The sequence below is a fragment of the Seriola lalandi genome, unplaced genomic scaffold (assembly GCF_002814215.2).
Source record: "Seriola lalandi dorsalis isolate HSWRI2012SDOR001 ecotype SW California unplaced genomic scaffold, Sedor1 jcf7180002054680, whole genome shotgun sequence".
NCBI classification, from domain to species: Eukaryota; Metazoa; Chordata; class Actinopteri; order Carangiformes; family Carangidae; genus Seriola; species Seriola lalandi.
The window spans coordinates 1,363,116-1,384,744 of NW_019525233.1; the positions used below are offsets into that span (position 1 = coordinate 1,363,116).

The following is a 21,629-nucleotide window of genomic DNA, read 5'->3' on the forward strand; positions in this document are numbered from 1 at the left end:
GCCACAGATGGATTTCATCTAATAATCTGTATGCAATCTTACGATTTCATACGTTCAAATGTCCTCTATGCCTTACAGGTGCCAGGTGGAGACAGTGTGGTGACCACAGTGGAGGAGGTCTTGAGGGGCGGTTCTGATGGCACCGGCAGCAAAGTCTTGACCTCCATCTCCACAGGCTCCTCATCCCCAGGCTCCTCATCCTCTGGCTCCTCATCCTCTGGCTCCTCATCCTCAGGCTCTTCATCCTCAGGCTCCTCATCCTCTGGCTCCTCATCCTCTGGCTCCTCATCCTCTGGCTCCTCATCCAGCAGCTCTTCGCCGAGCTCTTCAGGCACCGCCACCGGCGGAGGAGACGCCTACGGAGAAGAGGCCAGCCCTTACGACACCTACGACGCCTACGGTACCTACGAGACGTACTACGATGAGACCACGGCGGCACCCGATGGTGACACCTCTCGACGTGTCACCATCACCAGCGTTGGCACCGGGGGTGAACTGGATTTGGGAGCAGGGGGCAAGATTGACTTGGGCGCAGGGACCGGAATCGAAAGGAGCGTCATCACCAGGGGAACAGGAGGTTCAAAGATCATCATCAATGACACATCAGTAGGTTGACATTAATTTCACTGACTTCCTGACTTAATTGTTGTCGTGTACTCTATACAAGGTGTGTGTGATACTTAAAGGAGCTATATGTAAGTTTTTTTCTACATAGCCAACGTTAACATCAGCAGCTGTTTACCTACCAGTCTAGTAGCAACGTCCTGAGTTCATTCACCAACAGCTGTCTTTTCTTCTACGGTTGGACTGTCTTGTCACTTTCCGATACCGAGTCACTGTAGCGTCCAGTCTGTCCTGATGAAGTAGCTGCACAGAGGACGTATTATAACCTCTCGTCTTGTAAACACAATGATGTCTGAAGCTCTTGGTGAGCGACCATCACCAACTGGTCCCGGCAAGAAACTACATTCAGCAGCAGAGAAAGGTTTCATGTAGCAGGCTTAAGTCGAGGCCCTTCTTCTTGTTATAATCCACCAATCCGTTTAATGTATTTAAAAATCCCACCGCAAAGGAATAAATTATTTTATAGAAATTTACGCTGCAGCTTTCCCTATAGAGCTGAAACAATCGATCAATCAGTGAATCAATCAATGTGTCTGTGTAATAACTAACTTACTATATCGGTGTTTTTATAGGTGGGAGGTTCCTACGATGACTACGGCGATGAATATGATTATTACACCACCGGTGTTGGTGGCGGCAGCAGCAGTAGCAGTACAGGTCACATTGGCGGTGGAGAAAGCAGCTCTGTGCACATCAGTGGTGGAGGCGGTGGAGGCGGCGGAGGCGGCGCAGCTGGCGGAGGCGGCGTTGGCGGCAGTGACAGGACAGTTCACATCAGCGGCGGCGAAGGAGGCGGCGGCAGCAGCAGCAGCAGCAGCAGTTCTACCATCACTGTCGGAGGAGGTTCTGTCTCTGTGGGAGGATCTTCCTCTGCTGGAGGTGGATCAGCCAGCGCTGGCACCGGAGCTGGGGGGTCCATCGACACGGGAGCCGGCCTTGGCGTGGGGGGCGAGAGCGACTACACCGATCTGGATCGGTTCAAGGAGGAGCACCTCACAGACTATACTGATTTAGATAATTACGACAACTTTGATGACCTGAATTACGAAGAAGAGCGGAAACTGCTGCCTGCGGAGACGGATTCCTATTATGGAGAGGTGAAAAATAACGGAAGAACACACTGCCAAAGACATGATCTTGAAGATGAGGAGCATAGCATAATGATGATGATGAAGAGGAAGGGGGGGCTGATTATGTTTGTGTCTGTATGTTTGGTGTGTAGGTCAACAGAGCTCATGGCGAGAAGGGACAGAAGGGAGAGCCTGCTGTTATTGAGCCTGTGAGTATCACTATTTGAACAACATACTTGGGCAACAGATGTAAGCTGTGTGCGTGTATGTGCACACGGGCGTATGTTTATATCTGCGAGCACATACAGTATGTGTGATCCACATCTAAACACAACCCAAGCCCTCGCTTCTCAATGAGAATCCCAAGGCTAAAACACGCTCATTAGGGCCTACCAGACCTTTTCTCGTAGTATCCTTGGGTAAGGCCTCGCTCCTGGCTGGTGATCAGGAGTACAGCATAAACATTTGGAGAACGGCGATGCAGGGATTGTCAATAATCTCCAAACACAGTGTGGGCAGTGTGTAAACACGGGGAGACGGGAGGGAGGGCAGGAATACAAGGAGAACAAAAGCGAGTGAGAGAGACTTTTCCTGCCTCTCTGCCAAAAACCTAAAGCTCAGTGTAAATACAAACAGGTGGAACACATCCAGCCCTGATTCACATACTCACATGTACATTTGTGTGTTTCGCAGAGGTGCATCACACACAGAGGGAATTTTTTTTAATTTTTTTTATCTCTTATCGAGCTACAGCTGTTTCACTTCAAACAACTGTCACTGAGCTCCACCAAGTATACATGTGTCTGTGAGTGAGTGTCTTCATGTTTATATATGTAAGAGCAGGAGGGAGCGTGCACGCACTTCCACCATGACCGTTTGCTTATATGTATGTATAAGCGTGTTTAAGGACACATTACCAACCAGATCTTCACCCTGTGTATCTTGTCTCTTGTAAACATGCAAGAAAAAAAGCAGAGACACCTTTTTCCCAAAGGTCTCGCCCATTTCCCAGCAGGCAAAAACTATAGGCATGACCTCGGATCAAAGATCAGTTGGAGTAATTGTTACGATAAAAACGCTCAGAGGGAACAGCTGGGGGGGGGGGTTAATGGGAAAACATGCTGTGATCACATAATTCAAATAGGTTTGGATAACATCTGGGTTTTTCTTCCTTCATAACAAAGCAGGAAGCCAAAGTGTTACCACAAGAGCAAACAAACAGAGCAATATATCTGCAGCCACCGAGCTGCAACAGTGTGTCTGCGAGTCAGAGGCTTGCTGTTTTTTCACTATAGGCATAGCGTGTATGGTAGAAACACACTTTAATAATGTATTTCAAAGAAGAGACGCACACATCTGCCGGTATCAACTAAAACGTATTAACTTAAATTTGGTTTGCACTTACTTTTAGCTAGTCCAGGTAGGAGAGCACCCGAGGGCGTCTCTGCCGTCACTCGCTCTCCTCTTCTCTGTGGATTAATTGCAAGCCTAACTGAAATGACAGGCAGGAATGTACATAAAGTCGGCAAAGACTTTTAGATTGAAGGTTGATAAGCAGGTGTGTTGGAACATGTGCACTTAACTCCTTTAACTGAAGCTGTGACTCTATGGACAAAGGGCTGTGATATTGTTGAATGAGGCCGTGACCCGTGTGGTATCTGATGGTATCTTTCTGTGTTTCAGGGAATGTTGGTGGAGGGTCCGCCTGGGCCTGAAGGCCGAACAGTAAGTCAATCTGTCTCAGATTCTGTCACTCTCGGCCTCTCCCTCTTAACTTCCTCTGTTTTTTTCCCCACATCCTCTTTTTCCCTGAGTTTTTTTAAACACAGGCATTTTTCTTTGTAATCTCTGTTGATAAATAAAAGATGGTAATGGTTTATGTCACCCATTCTGTTTGTCTTTTCACACTGTGTCGTTTGAAAAGAAAAAATTCAACCTTAATGCTTTGCTGTAGAAATCCTTGGCTGCCTGATTTCTAATGAAAAGTGGGAGAAGAACAGTTCCCCTGAAGAGATATGGACTTGCCAAGATGTAGGAGAACTTAATTATTTGTCTAGGAAGATTTTTTTCAGACACAGTTGCTCTTGACACCATGCAGATGGAGTCTCACGGAGGCCGGCCATTCAAGCACTGAGCTATAGACAAATAAAGAGCGCCTCACAAAAGATTTACAACTCAACAATCTGTCCCATATTGCCTCATGCATTCCTTTCTCCCATGTGTGACCACTTTGCCAGATAAAAGGCCAGAACGTTTAGTAGAGCAAATATGACTGTTCTCTTATGTATGTATTGTATGTATTGCTTAAAATAGGGTCTCCCCGGACCCCCAGGTTCTTCTGGCCCACCAGGCAGTCCTGGAGATCCTGGAGAGAGGGTGAGTATAGATTCTTATATGTCACACTAATTTCCAGAGCTCTAAAAAAGAAGAGAAAAAAACCCACATTTCTTTCTGTGTGCGTGTCCTTATGTGTGTTATTTTTCATCAAAGGGTCCTCCAGGTCGCGCTGGTCTCCCTGGTGCTGATGGTCTGCCAGGACCCCCTGGCACTGTCCTGATGCTGCCTGTAAGTAAATTACAGTTGTCAACAAAAAAAAGGGTTAAAAATAGCAAAATAGGAAACACAATCTGCTTTTATGTTTGCCGCGCTTTAAGCGCTAAAATGTTTTCCATGTGACTTTATATCCTTGTTTAGACTTTTTTAAAGCCAAGAGTGATGCATCCTCCTCTGTTTTATCAATAACTCTGACATGTGGTTTACACAGCTCACTGGAATGAAGGGGGGTTTCCTTTGAAAGCGTGTTTGATGGACCTCACGAATATCTTGTAATGTAAATCTGTGCTTTAGCAGCCCCTTGTGGTGTGTTTAATGAGTGAGATCGGCCCTGTTTTATCACCCGCAGTGCTCACTCACTCTGTTGTTTCGAGTCCTGACTTTAAATTTAAAGTATTACAGTCTTTTCTTTACCTACAGTTTTCTACATTCTGCAGCCAACATGTCACCTATCAGGTTGTCTCCCAGGAAGTCGTCTAGCTTTAGGCGGGAAGCAAAGCAAAGCAGTGGTTTCTCTCTGTAGCTTCAGCTGCATCCAGTGATTGGACTGCAGCAGTCACACAGCAAGTCCTAACGACTTCCTATGCTGTCTACCTTTTTTTTTTTTTTTTTTTTTAATCTCTCTTCCTTGTTCTTGGAAGATGTGTCACACTGCTGCCGTTGGAACTGATTAGTTGTACAGATGTAAAGCTGCGGTTTCAGGGGGTCCACAAAAAGCTGTCTGGGTGAGCCATGTGGCGAGCTCTGTCTGGACAGGAACTCGAGTCGTTCTGGTGTATCCACTGGCAGAGAGCACGACTTGAAATCCGACCCCTGAGCTCCGAGCCCTAATGAGAAACACGCATTGTTATTTCACCGAAGGACTTTTTGGCTCGTCGTGTTGAAATTGTGGAATCAGCGTGACAGGGTTAAATGACAAATCTTAACATTGTGTGTGTGTTTTTTAAACAGCCCACTTACATCCATCCACTAGTGATGCATCTTTTCTTTATTTTCTAATCTGCTCTATTTAAAAATAATGTAGCTCCAATCAGAGTTTGTTTTCCGTGTCCCTGCCTTGCTGCTCAACAATCTGATGTGGAAGAACATTTTGTTCAAGGTTTGATGATGCAGAGGAATGTCAGTAAAGAAATGAACATTGTTGGAGTAATGACATAATGCGTGAAATAGATGAAGACGGAAAGAATCAAAGACAGACCAGGGATTGGCAGACAGGAAAAAAAGAAAATAGCTGCATATATTTGATTGTGACTAAGATTTCTAAAGGGTTGGGCCAATACTTAATCAAACTCAGCAGAAATTTAGATAGAAGAAGAAACTGTAGGATCTGATCAAAAGCTGTAAAGTTTTGTGCTCTGGAGCAATTTGCTTCGTGGTGGGTGAGCTGCAGTAGATCTGGCTCAGCCTCGATGTTCTGAATCAACTGTTTGTATTTTGCTTCTTGGTATCAGCGTTTCAGTGATGTTGAAATTCTGCACAGTGCTTCACCGGTGTGTTGCTGTGCATCTGTAAACCACCTGGCAGTCGACCTCCTGAAGAGTGTGCTGTGTAATCGAACTCTGGACGCCTGAGCTAAACAAACCTGGATTACACCACAAGCCTGGATATTCACCTTTTGGTGCAATACCTGCGAACCACCACCAGATGCCAGTAGAATTCGAAGTACACGGCCTGCAGAGGCAGCCTTTGATGGTGCTGGTTTGGCATCTAGAGATTGACGCTTAGTTCAACATCTGTTGCACAGTTTCAAGATGGGAACGCTGCATTAAAGGAAAAATACTGACAATATTCTTTGGAATAGATGTGAATTTTTAAACTTGAATATTTAATTTGCTGCAAGAGATGTCATTTTTTGAGTCATTCCAAATGTTTGTCTGGTTTTTATTGTTGTGTTTTGCCAGTTCCACAAATGTGCTGGAATACTTTTTCACTGGGATGAAGTCTCATCTCAGTCTGTGATTCCCTCCATAGTTCAGATTCAGCGCCGGAGGTGACTCCGGACAGAAGGGACCTGCTGTATCAGCACAGGAGGCCCAGATGCAATCAATCATGCAGCAGGCCAGGGTAACAGTTCACACCTAAACACATCAGACTTCAGTAGTCAATATTATACTGTATATACTAATGTTTTTTTCTCCATTCTTCAAACTTGCTTATCATGTTTGAAAGATGTCTGTTTTTTGGTCTTGTTAATGTTTAATTTTATTTTGTGCCATCTTTGCTGCCATTTTTAATACACGCACGTTTTTGTATTCTTTGTATGTATTTCAATGATTTTCAATTACTGTCACATTGTCCCTGCGAGTTACTCACATGCATGATTCATATACACATTCACTCATGGAGCACACAAACTCACTTACAGCACACACACATAAATACACAATATATTTATCAGTACACATGCTAAATGTACAAGGGCTTTTTTTCTATCTTCTGCATATTCTTGTCTTTATCTTGTTCACGATCTTGTTGCTAATCTCTTCCGTCCTTGTCTTCAGCTCGCTATGCGCGGCCCTACAGGTCCAATGGGTCTGACTGGCAGACCCGGCCCTCTGGTGCGTATTTCAAATCACCTCACGGCAAACACAGACTCAAAATCAATAGAATTTTTTTTGTCAAATATTTGATCAGAGGTTATTGTGGTCCACAGCACAGAGAAATGAATAGACAAACAGTTTGCAGCTGAGCTGAAAGATCTTCTTTTTTTTTCCCTTTCTCAGGGTCCTCCTGGTGTATCGGGACTGAAGGGAGAGTCTGGAGAGGCAGGACCTCAGGTATAAGATATTAAGATACCAAGTTTTCTTTTAAAATCCAAGCAAGACCCTTCTGAAAACTTGTTAACCTCAACTAATGTAAATATTGTTGAGCTATTTTAGTATTGGATTAGTCCTAAAAAAAACCCAAAGTAACATGCAACTTTCGTCATTTTAGTTTGATATTGCCAGGATGGTTTCAGAGACTACAAATGCCTATGTTTTTCTTTCAGGGACCACGTGGACCTTTGGGATCCCCTGGACCTGCTGGAAAGCCCGGCAGAAGGGTAAGAGCGACACGAACGGAGCCGTCAGCAGCAAAGCATGCAATATATACTTTGACAATCGTGCTGTAGATAATATTTTATTTACATTTTGGAGTGTTGAGTTAAAACCCCAGGCATTTTCTAGCCGTCACTGTATATTCACTCCACTTCGGCTGCATGTTTTCAAACTTATTTATTTATTTATTTATTAAACAGGGCCGTTCTGGAGCCGATGGTGCCAGGGGCATGCCGGGACAATCTGGACCCAAGGTACCTTGTCCATCATAGTCGTCTCTTCTTTACCACTTCAGTTCCAATGCACCATATTTCATGGAACCAGTTCAAATGTGAGTTTTTTTGAAGGCTGGGCAGGAAGTGCTCAAACCGCTCTTTTTCTCCCGCTCTTCAGGGAGACAGAGGGTTCGATGGTCTGGCTGGACTTCCTGGTGAAAAAGGACACAGAGTAAGTGGTTTTGTTTTTCTATAAAAAGTGTTGTTCTGTAATGATATGTGTGTGTGTGTGTGTGTGTGTGTGTGTGTGTGTGTTTGCTTTGATGTGTGCCACTGTTAAATTTAAATGTTTGTTGTTACAGGGTGAACCTGGCCCGTCTGGACCTCCTGGTGCTCATGGAGAGGATGGAGAGAGGGTAACACAAGAAAAAAATTCATACCTTTTGTTTTCCCTTTTTTTTCCCTTTGCTTGCGTTTGAATAAGTGTGTGCATGTCTCTGTTATATCTCTTCCCCTCGCTGTTACTGCTGCTGCAGAAAGACAGAAATTACTCCCAAGTTGAACTTCTCCGTTTGACCAAACTCGCCGTTTTTTGCCAGCATCTGAATTTCACTTCCTCTACCTTCCTACCCCATCTCCCCTTTCTCACTCATTTTTCTCCCTAATATCTTTCTCATCTCAGCACACCTTTATCTGCTTCTAATCTCCCTCCCCATCCTCATTACCAACAGCTGATGCAACCTGATCCCCTCTTCCCCTGCTTATTCTTTGTGCCTTCTCATTATCTCTTGCTCCTTGTAACACACACACACACACGCACACACACACCCTTTCACTTTCTCCCTCCATTATCATTCACTGTGTGTTCCACATTCTGACCCGTTCTCTCTCTTTCCCAGGGAGATGATGGAGAGATCGGACCCAGGGGACTTCCTGGTGAACCAGTGAGTGATCACGTGTATTACCATCCAGTCTTGCACTGAGAGATTGTATGATAGGGCTGAGAGCTCAGGGCCTGCTCTCATAATGCCGTGTGTGTGTGTTAGTGAACAATCATATTCTCAGATGATATCATATCATACATGCAAACTGCAGACGCTGTTCATGTAAATGAATTTGCATGATATTGCTAGAAAGTACATGTTGATCAGGCCTTTGCTAGAGTCTCATCTATACAAAAGAATCATCGGAGGTGAGAAACGCAGGCAGTTCACTTCAAGCTTGTTATAATAGCCTCCCACTCTCTCAGGCAGGATATTCCCCATGGAGAGGGGAAGGGGGGGGGGGGGAGAGAGACAGGGAAGGAAAAAAAACCATCAGAAAGACCTTGATATCTCCTGCTATGAAGTATTTTGTCCACCAGGGTGTGCTACATTGGTTTGAATTCACATTGCCAGGACAGTACGTCTTGTTAGGTAACTGTAGCTGTGAGGCAAAGCACAGAAATTCAAAGCATTGTTTGATAGGCATAGCTGTGGGGAATGAATGTGTAGTAAGGGGGGTGGGGGGTGTAAGTGGGGGCTTTTAGCTCTCTCTCAAAATGTGACTCTGAAGAATATCCTCAAGGACATTTAGGAAGTCACGTTGCTTCCAGAAGTATAAGTTTGAAAGTTGATTTAGCCGAACACGTTTAATAATTCATCAATCCCTTCACAGGTGTGATATCACTCTCAGTTTAATTTCCCTTCTTTCTTCCACAGGGGCCACGAGGTTTGCTCGGACCAAAGGGACCTCAGGGACCTCCCGGACCCCCTGTGAGTGCCCTGTACCCTCCTCTCACCTTTTCTTCATATCCAGCGCTGTTACCTTAGATTTACTGTTTTGAGAGCAGAATCAATTTTTCACCATCTCATAGGCAACAAGAACAAAAGACTCTTCAAACAACATCCACAGGGAAATACAAAACTCAATATATCACCGACAGCATACAAAACGAGTAGCATATGTTATATTGTTTCAACAGATTTAATTTAACATGGACACTGTGCATCAATCAAATGGCTTCGTTTGAGCTGCTATAGCAGGATGTAGAGACCCCAGATTTCCCCTCGTACGCTACGTGTGATGTGTACGTGCTGAATGTTGTGCTCATCTCTTCCGCTGTAGGGCGTGACTGGAATGGATGGCCACCCTGGACCCAAAGGAAACATTGTAAGTGAAGCTAGAATTGATTAAGCTGCTTATATACAGAATCAAAGACCATTCATTTCCAAGATAAAACTAGAAGAAGAAGAAGAAGAACACAACACACAAGGCGATCGCAGAAACAATTTTGTCTATTTCTGTTTATTTCACTCTCATATCCCTCTCTCTCTTTTATTCTCACACACAAACACACACACACACACACACACACACACACACCAGTACAATCAGAGGATACTTAGCAGATAATGAAGAATAGACCGGCTGTATTTAGATCCATTTGAGCAATCCGCCATCGCCAATTGTATCATTCCAGGTCAATTTCTGGTAGCGCTAGGCCATAATGAGAAAATACCTGGCTGGAGCAGCTTGTCCGTTCTGTTGGGAATCTTCCAACTAGGTAGAGACGGAAGAACAACAGCTTTCCCAGACTCTTGGACCAGAGCAACATAATTGATTGCCAGTTTTCTGAGAGGGAAGGTGTTTGTGGTTCAGCAGTTTCTTTCATTAGGAAAGTAGATGTGAGAATGTGTACTATGTATGTGTTTGTGTGTGTGTGTGTGTGTGTGTGTGTGTGTGTGTGTGTGTGTGTGTATGTGTTTGTGCCCTCTACCCTTGAGCCACAGGAAGATATTGTGCTATTTGTCCAAAAGTGACGGCCCTTTTAGGTCTAAGACGATAATAATACAGTGATGCGCTGTTGGATTGCTTTTAATTTATATCTGTTCAGAGCAATATTTCACTTTTAATGTCAAATACAGACAAAACAAATCACTCTTACCTCCACATGGGACGTTTTACTCAAGTGAATAAAGTCATTAATCTTTATATGTATAATGAGATTTCTAAAATTAGCTGTTTGTGTTTTTTCCAGGGACCTCAAGGAGAGCCAGGACCTCCTGGACAGCAAGGCAACCCAGGTGCCCAGGTCAGTGATGAACAGGTTGTCTGACATTAGATTATTCTCTTCATCCATGAAGGAAAACGTTCTGAGCATTTCGTGTCCTCTCCACAGGGACTTCCAGGGCCCCAGGGAGCCATCGGACCTCCAGGAGAGAAGGTAAGATATCACCTGATCGCTGAATGACTATAACGCGAAGCACGCCATTCCTGCAACTCCACAGTGGGAAAAAATACCGCCAGCGTAATAAAATGTTAATAAACACAGACCTCCAAAAATCTATAAAACTGCAGGAAATTCATTTGCATGAACTGAAAGCCAAGTTGCTGTCTTATTCAGTTCCAAATGCTTATCACACTGATATGCAAAGGCACCCCCTCCCCCCCATCCCCATATCCCCAACACAGGATCAAATAGTGCAGACAGATTTTAATCCTGATGCATTTTAATCCAATTTCAGCTAAATCACATTTGCCATCTGATGTGGCGGGTATTGAGTTTCTTATTGAACAGCTGGAATTTGAGAACGAATAATGTAGGTATTATTCTTCTCCTGAAAGGAAATATTAGAAGGCTATGGTATTTGATGAAGTATAAAAGAGTGAAATAGAGAATAGAGGCAAGATCATTTATTTGAAAATGTTGGTTCAAAGAAGAAATCAGTAGCCCACGCTGATTAAAACACAGACATACTGGATGATTTAATAGATATAAATGATAAAAGGTTTTTACAATCTTAAAGTCGGTACATCACTAAATATTTGATTCAAAGACAGCTGCTTTGCAATTTGCATGTTTTAGTGAAGCCAGTGAAGTTAGAAAAAGAAATGTGACACCCCGTAGGGATTGATATTTTTATTCACCATGCTAGTGGCTAATATTCATGGTTCCCAGTGGATGAACCTTATTAGATGAACAGCTGTGAAACTTAGTACACACACACCAGTGTCCCCCTCAGAATGAATTCTAATAATGTTGTTGATCTGATTATTTATTTGATGGGGACAGTGCATATTAATGAGCTAAATGTTCATTTACACCCGTAGTTTAGTGCTTTCATCAGGTCAAAATTTTAATTTGTACAACTTGGTGCCGTTAGCTTGAGCTGTAGTTTATGTGTATTGCTAATTAGCAAAATGTTGGCATGCTAACACACTAAACTCAGATGGTGAATGTGGTAAACATTATACCTGCTCAACAACAAGATGTTAGGATTGTCACTGTGAGGATGTTAGCATGCTGACATTAGCATTTGGCTCCAAGCACTGCTGTGCTTTGGTGTAGCCTCACAGAGCTGCTAGCATGGCTGTAGACTGTTGTTTCTACAGACTCTGTATTCTTGCAGACTTTTATGGCCCCTATAACCTTTGATTGCCTCGTGTTGTCTGTTACTATGTGATGTCTTATTTACCCTAACCACTTGTCTTCTGTCTAGGGACCTACTGGAAAGCCAGGCTTGCCAGGAATGCCAGGAGCAGATGGTCCACCGGTGAGTTAACACTCACACATCCAAAGAAGTGAATGAAAGCGAACCAGCTTCTCTCCTTCTCCCTCTCTGTCTTTCAAACACTGTTTATAATTGGCAAAACTGTGAGAAAGAAGGTTTTTTTCAAAGCAGCACATCAAATTTTAATGTTTGAAAACGCTGAGATAATTATTTGGCTGAAACATGTGTATGATACAACACATTAGCACAGCTGTGTAACAGTGGAGCGACCCGCCCACACACACACATATATACATGCAAACACCCTCTTTCCCATCTCTGCACAGACAGCACAGAAGACACCTGTGCTAATGGCAGCTGTGTCAGATGTGCAGGTGGCACCTGAGAGAGAGAGAGAGAGAGAGAGAGACACAAGGGAGGTGGTGAAATATGAATAACTGTACTGAAAGGAAAAGACAGAAGAAGAAGTTGTAAAAAAAAAAGTGGGATTTGGTGAAAGACTGGAAAGAGTGATGGAGGATACATCTTCCATCAGCTGCAATATTTTCTTTCTCAGTCTCAATGCTCCCTCCCTGCCCCTCATTTCTGTCCTCTCTAGTGTCTGATTCCTTCTCCTTCCTCTCTCACATCACTAAAAACCCATCAGAGGCTTAGCAGAGCTCCTTTGTCTCATGAGAATGCAATCAATTTCCTTCCAATCCTTTTTTTTTTTTTTTTCCCCCACACCGGACACCCATGTCTGTATTAAATCAGTGTTTCTTCTGCAAGTGTGTGTGCACATGCAAGTAGAAAATGTGTACAATGTCTTAAGTCTCAAAACGGCAATCTTGACTTTTAGAGCCCAGTAATGGCCGGTAGTGCCTCTATAATACTGTGCATTAAGGATAAAATCCTAAATGAGATTGAACTCTAAAGGTTCTGTTTCCAATTTTCCAGTTTGATACGTCCTGCAGTAGTTTTACAACCTAATCCCTCAGTTATTGGGGGCGTTGTAGTATTTATGGTGGTAATTATCCTGAAATGAGATGCAATAATATTTCTCTTAATAATTCACAGGGTCACCCTGGAAAGGAGGGGCCTCCGGGAGAGAAAGGACACATGGTAAGTTTATTTTATTCTGTTTCTCTCACTTTTGGAGCTTGCAATTCTTCTTTTCTTAATTTTTTAATGCTTTTTAAGTTTTTCTGTTTCCTCCCTTCGTCCTAGTTCAGACAAATATGCATAAAACATTTCGCATTAATGTACTTTAGATAACACTCACATTGTGGGTGCATGTGTGTACTGTAATTGTGTGTGTGTTACGAGCTCTTATCAAACATCTCTCGCTCCAGGGCCCCGCTGGCCCTCAAGGACCCATTGGTTATCCTGGGCCCCGAGGCGTGAAGGTGAGTTGATCATCATCCACTAAAAAATTCATGTGTATTATTATCTCTTGGTGCTTTGCAATTAACAGCTGTTATAGGCTAATAGTTTCTCACTATCTTATTAAAAGTTCTTCTTCTAAAAAAAAAAAAAAAAAAAAGTTGTATTATTATTCCCAAGGTTTGTCCAACCAAGCAAGTCTGATTTTGCAAAAAAAAATAAAGTTAGCAAATTAAATTTTCCTTCAAAGAAGAACCGTGTTGATTGTTGTGGACCATTGAACCAAAGACATAAAAACTATCTTAGTGATGCAATGATAAAGACTGGAGAGACAACTTTTCAGATCTTACATCCTTTAGCTCCCATACGGTGCTGAGGTTAGTCACAGGGGCTGAAGACAACTCGAGGCGCGCCGCCCTTCTCTTGTTTGGAATCATTAGTAGCTGGTAAAACGTGACGTAAGAAACTCCATCAAATAAATCCTTGGCAAGGTGGTGAGACTGATCCAATCATTAAAGCTTCCACTGAGAGAGGGGATCACACCAGTGGCTTGACTTCTAGCTAACAGACCCCCAGTAACAAGGCTGAAGTCTGAGGGAAGATGATCAGACTGGTCAGGAAGGGAAGTTGTGAGGATTTCAGTGGCTAAAATGCAGATAAAACTCCTAAATCACAGGGCGTGTCCTTCATAACAGACTCGCTTGACACGTTGTGGAAAAAGTAATGACAATCGGCTACATCGAATAACTTTAGTGACTGATTTTAGAAAAAAAACTTCAGCCATCACACTGGTGGTGAATATCCTCCCGTCACAGTGGGACTTCATCCATATAATTCAAACCCCCTCCCCCCGTCCCCCTCCTTTGCACACCCTGTAACTTCTGTCTGTTCTTGCATCACAGGGAGCCGACGGTGTGCGCGGTCTGAAAGGAAACAAGGGTGAAAAGGTAAGAGAGCTCAGCTCAGTTGGCTGTGACTGTGTGGAAGAGACGAGACTTTGAAGTTGAGAAATTGGATTATTTGTATGAATTATACCGAACATTAACGGTGATGATGATGAGAGCGGTGGAGGTCTTGCGTGAAATGTTTCATGCTAATGATATTCTCAATGAAAAGTCTGGTGAAACTCATCTGAATTTTGCTGCTACAGAAGAAGAAAAAAAAGAAACACAATCAAGAGTTTCTATGGCAACAAGAGATCCTGCCAAGACTTCATATCTGTGTGTGTGTGTGTGTGTGTGTGTGTGTGTGTGTGTGTGTCTGCTGAATACAACACAAATGGTTTCACCATCTGTATTATCCAATTCTTTCTCCTTCATTACATCCTCACCTCTTTATTCTCTTGCTAGGGTGAAGATGGCTTCCCCGGCTTCAAGGGAGATATGGGTATCAAGGGCGACAGGGTAAGGCTTCTTTGTTTACACTTTACTCAACCGGATGTGTCCATCACGTCTTGACAGAAGCTAATCAGATGAATTATACTAATGAAACAGCTGTAAATTCTGAACTGTTATCGGGGGTTAAGTTTTATTGGGGGTGACCTTTACTCGAACTAAGTCAAAGCACCAACCACGTCTCTCACGTTAGCCCCTTATGGCCCATGCCTCCGTGACTACTGTGGGATTGTGGGTAATGAGCAAACATAAGGTGTTGTTCCAATTGCCAGCTGTTAGTGTGCGCGCGTGCGAACGTGTTTACGTGAGCGGTTTCCAATTCCTTTTTCTATCCCCTCTGCCGCTCTCCAGTCAGTCCAAACCTCAGCAACTTCAGGAGTTTGACAGGTTTACCCAGCACCCGCATCCTTTTCCAAACTGCGTCAGGGTTTTACTCTGTCAAGTCAAAGGAGAAACACCTTTTTACAGTGAGAAACATAACTTAGCACCGGTTTCTTACTTCAAACATCAAACTCCCAATCCCTGACCCGGCTCTGTATAGCCGAGTGCAGAAAGGAAGGAGAAATCAATGGCACTTTAAACCCCTTCAAACCCATGAGAGGGAAAGGGGGCTCCAGCCTCTTTTCCTCTGGAGACGTAGCAGATCCAGATGAAAGCAAAGATTTGAGGAGGCCCACTGCTCTGGAGGAGACACACATGGGCTAGAATCTAAATGACTAATTTTTAAGCATGCCTATGAAAAGCGTGTGTGTGTGTGTGAGCGCTCAATTCAAAGTGTTCTCTTTGATGAGCCTGCGAGTGCGAGTCAAGTACAGTTTGCTTGATGCCGTTTTATGTGTACTAGAGTGTGGGTGCGCGCACTTGCGCTCGCTCGTGCAGCTCCGCACAAGCCTTTAACTAGATACCTTTCACACGCCGCTGCAGCGACCGGTTGTCAGAGCGAGTTTGTACTCTATCATTTAGTGTGTGTCCTGCTTGAAGGAGAACACACTTACAGAGAGAAGCCATAATAGGATCGCTAACTGCTTTGAGGGACAGGCAGCAAGGGAAAATAGCCTCACTTGATTGCTTAAGCAACTTTACACAAACAGCAGTTTGAAAAGGGTGACCTGAATTATCTTGTTCCTCATGTGACCCGATGAATATGGAATTATCTAATACAGTGTGAATCATTTCTTTTTTTTTATGTTCAGTGAGGACATGACAATACCCCGTATATAAAGCTCTCATGAGACAAAAAAAAACAACTGCAGAACACTGTGTGTTTGTGCAGGACACCATCACTCACTGTGAGAAACTGACCACTAGGTTTTTGAGACCTTTAATTCCCCTGCAGACTCTGACCACTAGTGGCGCCGCACCAGGAATGTGTAATGTTGTGTTTCATATAGCAACGCACCAACAAAAGCCAGAGAAGAAGGACAATGCTGACCCCAAAATCGATTTTGTTAAACTTGTTATTTCTCAGCATGGTTGTAAAAATTGTAGTTTAAGTGACAATGATTAAAGATAAGTCTATGTATGATATTCAGGTACAAGTATGTGCTCAGCCCTAATGATAACAGTGGGTCCAGTGTATTGTGTCAAAGTAGAAAGGATGTGATATTTATGGCTTCTGCTTCTTGCGTTTTCCAGGGAGAGCTCGGACCTGCAGGACCCAGAGGAGAAGACGGTCCAGAGGGGCCAAAGGGTCGCTCAGGCCTCCCAGGAGATGCTGGTCCTCTTGGCCCAAGTGGTGAGAAGGTAAGCTTCGTGATTTTGCCTGTTGGGCTCCTACAACTAAGGCGCGCTGATATCCCACAGATACTCTATGCCTACATTTTACACTGACTGATAAAACAGGATAAAAATCCGAGTTGTTATTTTGTATCATCAGTCATGTTTGATCTTGGATGATGGCTCAGCAGGGCTTAACGAGGAAAATTGTTTTTCCGATCGGTCTGCTCTGAACAGCAGCCGATTTTTCACTGCTGCTGCTCTTGAATCAACTGGGAGCAGAAAATGGATTCAGTCCTTAACATTCTATTATTGTGAAATTGAACACTGGGTAAGCTGTTGCTGACAACACTTAAAAAAAAAAAAAAAAACCCCCAGAATTTATTCTTCGAGGTAAAGCAGCCTCTCTGTGATCTTTCACTGAAGGTTACAAGTTGGCTTGCACAGATTGCTCTGAATCTTGAGTTGTACATATATTTACTTTACGGCAGCGTTATAGATGTAGAGTCTGGTCTGCATCTGGATCACACATGAGGTAACAGCTGAGTCATTTTCAATTCATAATCAGAGACTGCACAACAGACAACATGTAGTTTTTACCTTTGGAATAAGACTTTACATTCACAGCCTTACAGATGTAGTATAAAGTGTGTCGGATGCAGTTTGCTTGTCTTGCATTAAGGTTTGCAGGATACTCATTAGGAGATCAGCTTTGTATAGAATTTATCTTCTATAAAAATAGAATTCTACTGATAAATTGGAGATTTCATTACTCATAACCCATTAAATTCACATTAGTACTAAGTGTCTTATATATTTAATGCATTCATCAAAAGCATAGTGCAATATGGAATTACATAACGTGGGCACTGACCCAAAAAAAAACAAAATAGAGATTTTACACACGAGGTTCAGTTCACTCATCAGAGTACTACTGTGAAGATCTGTGGATCTGGAGCGAGCTTTGTAAAGTTTGAAAAATAACTGATTTGTGTTACATACTGGAGTTTTGCAGTTTGAAAGTAGCTGTCGGCTTGCATTATGGGAACTGTAGGATCCAGGATATCTGCCGTTGCTGAATCGATTTTTCAACATGCATCTAATGAGTCTGACAAATTTGAATTTGAAAGTGCAATTATCAATCACTGGAGCGACCTTTGAAGTACATCCAAAAACACATTTGGCTTTTCTCATTTACAGGGTAAACTCGGAGTTCCCGGACTGCCAGGATACCCAGGAAGACAAGGACCAAAGGTAACTGCGCACGTATTGCCAAACAATATTGTCACTAAGTCAGGGCTTTCAGTATAGAGGAACTTGAAAAGGGACACAATTTGGCCAACATGTCCCTGCACTCATGTTTCTCTGCACATTTGAAAGAGAATGAAAAATGTGCACATGTGCATGTGAAGGCAGCTTTGCTGAACCTTTGATAGTTCATCCTTTATCCACAGCCACAGTCTGACAACTGGACATGCTTGAAGCTCCCTGATCAAAGAGCTGGGGATTTAAATATGCCTTTTGGCAACAATAAAACACTGCTGTTATTTACAGTGCACCCAGTGTCCTGTTGCATTTAATAAACTGGGGATATCTCAGGGAATAAACAAAGGATTTAATATTTAAGTTTTCTCTCTCAAATGATTAATTACTGTCGTTCTCGCACACAGGGATCTCAGGGTTTCCAAGGTTTCCCTGGCGCCAATGGAGAGAAAGGAACTCGGGTATGTCGGATAGACTTCTTATTAATCTCCTCATTCCTACAAAGGCAGGATCAATACGAGCGCTGGAGACAGGCTCCTGTCCAGGCTCCAGATTTATCAACCTACAGGAGGTTGCATGGCTCTAATCTAAAGAACAGAAAGACAATTCTATTCCCTTCTTGATTACCATTTACCCAACCCATTCCAAACCACCAAAAGCATTGTTTATCACTTTGTGATACTTGTGCAATGTTTCATTTTCTTTGTTTAAGGGATGGGCCATTAGCTCGCCTGCAAGACTAATGGTTTGTCACCGAGAGTGGAGCAAGCCACACAAAGATTTTCATCTTCACAAAACATTTGTGAAGTTTATGAGACTGAGCCGGCAGACAGAAAGGGATAATAGTGCCATTAACATAGTTTCACAGCACTTGTTTGAAACTTAAAGGCTACACTAAAGATGTAATTGTTTCTCTCATTAAAAATGTATGCAGGCGCTGTAATTGCAATATTTCTTTAAAGTCATTATATTGTGCATTATTGTTTATTAAAATGTCCTTTTCTGAGCTGGTAATGGATGTAATGTAAGTGCTGATAAATACTGATGGTAATTTTGTAGCAGGTAATTCCTAATTAATGTTAAAAGATGATCTCTGAGCTACTAAAGGGCCCAATTCTGCTGAAATCTGCTTGCAAATGTGACTGTCTGCTGGCATTAGATTCCTCCTTCCAGAGGATGCAGCCTCTTAATGATGCGAGTGCCACTCCTTTGATCATTGTGTGTGTTCGTCGTGTCCACAGGGAACAGCAGGAAAGCCTGGCCCACGCGGACAGAGAGGACCAACGGTTAGTCTTACTCAGCAGACTCATGCTTATATACAGATGGCAATCTTGGCACCTGAGTGGAAGTGGAGATTCAACCTGGGCATGCTTGAGGGGAATCCAAAATGAGACAGTTATTAAGTCCAACATTTTCAGGTCACAAATAACTCTCAGCATCCTTTCTATTATTTTAATCATGTCGTCTTTTCTCAAGGGGCCTCGAGGAGAGCGAGGGCCAAGAGGACCAACCGGAAAAGCTGGACCAAAGGTATGTAAATTACTATTATTTTTATTTCCTATTTTGCGCATATGTTGTTTCCAAGCCCACCATTTAATCCCTCCTTTTGTCTCTTCAGGGTAACTCAGGAAATGACGGCCCACCAGGACCTCCCGGTGAGAGGGTACGTACCATCGCGCATCAGCGGTCGTCGGTTCATTTCAGCCTGACAGCATCGTATCAGTTTCCATAAGAGACAACACATCATTAACCAGAAGTCTTTTGTTGTTTGTTTCAGGGTCTGCCAGGCCCTCAGGGACCAACAGGTTTCCCAGGACCAAAGGGGCCTCCTGTAAGTCCAAACTCATTACACCACACACAGCTCTCTGTATGAACCCATCATAACTTTTGTCGCTCTCTTTGTTTTGTATTGTATATTAATGGAAACTCATTGTGTATTTCTCAGGGACCCGCAGGGAAAGACGGACTGCCTGGACATCCTGGACAGAGAGGAGAGACTGTGAGTAAAGTGCTCTGATTATTCAGCTCTTCATCTGTCTTCCACCAAAATCACATGTTGATAATTCTGTTTTGTTTTTCTTCTGTAATAATCAGGGATTCCAAGGCAAGACCGGCCCCCCTGGTCCCCCAGGTGTGGTTGGACCTCAGGTGAGTCACTGACCATCTTCTTCCTCCCTTACGTGTACTATCAGTTTTGTTTATCTGCCAAAGACAAACCTCGTACCTATATATCGAGCCGTGACTTAAGTGTTGTTTATACTCTTTCATGTTAGCAGTGGGCTCTTCATCCATTATGCATAAACGTTTAACAGACTTTCCCTCGCAGCCGCTTTGCTAATGCCAGCTGAGAACATTGATGATAATGGAGCTGTATGTGGCCTTAATGACTAGTAGACCGCCCACACAGCAAATGTTCCGCTTCTCCACGCCATGTTTTGTAATAGCTGGAGAAATTGTAACATCTTTTGTGTATTTGAATTGCTGATTCTGCTCACAGTGTTCCTTCTGCCATCCTCTTCTTCACACCTCCTCTGCTTCTGGGTTTCATGCTGTAGTATCCATGGTTTTATTTATGTTTTGATTTGTTTTGGTTTGTTTTGTTTGTTTTCCCCCCAATTATAGGGACCAACAGGTGAGACCGGACCAATGGGAGATCGGGGTCACCCTGGACCCCCAGGCCCACCTGGTGAGCAGGGTCTACCTGGAGCTGCAGGCAAAGAAGGAGCCAAGGTGACGTCTGAAGCTCTATTTCCGCACCCTATCAGTATAATACATATCTGTATTAGCACTTCTAACATTTGCTTCCTTTGTGTTCTGACCTGCAGGGTGACCCCGGCCCTGCTGGCCCAGCAGGTAAGGATGGCCCTCCTGGGCCTAGAGGTTTCCCTGGAGAGAGAGGTCTTCCTGGCCCTGTGGTGAGTGTTGCCTTCTGCTCCAATTGAGTACAATTGCTGCTCTCAGATTTAATATCTTTCACAGCGTGGTTATTGCATAATAGTTCTGGACTGTTAAATCTCTGTAAGACTGTGGTGAACCTCAAGATTCAGACATGATATCAGATCCCTGTGTGGGCTTCAGTAAAGGAACAGTGTGCTCTAGGGTGTTTATTTATTTTTTTTTTTTTTCTCTCGCTTGACAAAGTCATGTCCTGGTTGTTATGCAATCCGCCCTTATTTGTTGGCAAAACAGCTTTTCATTTAACTTTATGGTTGCAGAAATTATGCGATACACCTGTTCCTTTGCAATGTAACGGATGTTCGCAGCAGTTTCACTAAATCACTGCTCTCAGCCTCCACTTTGGGGACTATAGGAGGTTTTCCCATCTCACACTGAGCTTGTTTTGAAGATAGGGAGTCCAGTGTAAGACAGGATGTGTTCTTCCCCCAACAGATGTTTGTTTTCTGAAGCCGTCATCTTATTTTGTTCCGCAGGGGGCTCACGGCCTGAAAGGGAATGAAGGTCCTCACGGTCCTCCTGGCCCTGCTGTGAGTACAATTTACTGCATCACATCCTCACTTTGTCACTCTCATTCTCTCACCTTCCACATTATGTCTCCATCTGTGGGAATTGTCTCCATGGCGAAGTTCCCACCCTCATTTGTTCGGGGCTCTTACACAACATAATGATATGCAGTTTGCTACTTACATAAGAGAGGTCTGACCTATTTGGTGGATGTGTCTGACATTATGACTTTGTTTCAGTGTTTCACTGTTAAAACTTTGAGATTTTATCCTTTGATAACTGATAATACTGCTTCATGGTGGTACTGTAGGGTTCTCCCGGCGAGCGTGGTCCTGCTGGCCCAGCCGGACCTACAGGTCTTCCTGGACGTCCTGGCCCCCAGGGACCTCCAGGCCCTGCTGGAGAGAAAGGCGGACCGGTAAGAACATCACATTAATAG

General features: G+C 43.5%; 1 protein-coding gene across 2 annotated transcripts in view; it reads left to right on the forward strand.

Moving 5' to 3' along the window:
* The window catches only part of col5a1 (procollagen, type V, alpha 1), a 71,865-nt gene that overhangs the window by 35,279 nt on the left and 14,957 nt on the right, over positions 1-21,629 (forward strand). For both annotated transcript variants that reach the window (XM_023422225.2, XM_023422226.2), the window contains exons 7-42: positions 79-606; positions 1,197-1,721; positions 1,847-1,903; positions 3,378-3,419; positions 4,008-4,070; positions 4,185-4,259; positions 6,219-6,311; positions 6,749-6,805; positions 6,971-7,024; positions 7,237-7,290; positions 7,486-7,539; positions 7,679-7,732; positions 7,863-7,916; positions 8,400-8,444; positions 9,201-9,254; positions 9,607-9,651; positions 10,520-10,573; positions 10,661-10,705; positions 11,982-12,035; positions 13,050-13,094; positions 13,325-13,378; positions 14,258-14,302; positions 14,705-14,758; positions 16,385-16,492; positions 17,666-17,719; positions 18,136-18,189; positions 18,970-19,014; positions 19,205-19,258; positions 19,347-19,391; positions 19,506-19,559; positions 19,674-19,727; positions 19,823-19,876; positions 20,351-20,458; positions 20,554-20,643; positions 21,160-21,213; positions 21,501-21,608. In XM_023422225.2, coding sequence (XP_023277993.1) covers positions 79-606; positions 1,197-1,721; positions 1,847-1,903; positions 3,378-3,419; positions 4,008-4,070; positions 4,185-4,259; positions 6,219-6,311; positions 6,749-6,805; positions 6,971-7,024; positions 7,237-7,290; positions 7,486-7,539; positions 7,679-7,732; positions 7,863-7,916; positions 8,400-8,444; positions 9,201-9,254; positions 9,607-9,651; positions 10,520-10,573; positions 10,661-10,705; positions 11,982-12,035; positions 13,050-13,094; positions 13,325-13,378; positions 14,258-14,302; positions 14,705-14,758; positions 16,385-16,492; positions 17,666-17,719; positions 18,136-18,189; positions 18,970-19,014; positions 19,205-19,258; positions 19,347-19,391; positions 19,506-19,559; positions 19,674-19,727; positions 19,823-19,876; positions 20,351-20,458; positions 20,554-20,643; positions 21,160-21,213; positions 21,501-21,608 — 3,087 coding nt within the window. The remainder of the gene's footprint in view (positions 1-78; positions 607-1,196; positions 1,722-1,846; positions 1,904-3,377; positions 3,420-4,007; positions 4,071-4,184; positions 4,260-6,218; positions 6,312-6,748; positions 6,806-6,970; positions 7,025-7,236; positions 7,291-7,485; positions 7,540-7,678; positions 7,733-7,862; positions 7,917-8,399; positions 8,445-9,200; positions 9,255-9,606; positions 9,652-10,519; positions 10,574-10,660; positions 10,706-11,981; positions 12,036-13,049; positions 13,095-13,324; positions 13,379-14,257; positions 14,303-14,704; positions 14,759-16,384; positions 16,493-17,665; positions 17,720-18,135; positions 18,190-18,969; positions 19,015-19,204; positions 19,259-19,346; positions 19,392-19,505; positions 19,560-19,673; positions 19,728-19,822; positions 19,877-20,350; positions 20,459-20,553; positions 20,644-21,159; positions 21,214-21,500; positions 21,609-21,629) is intronic.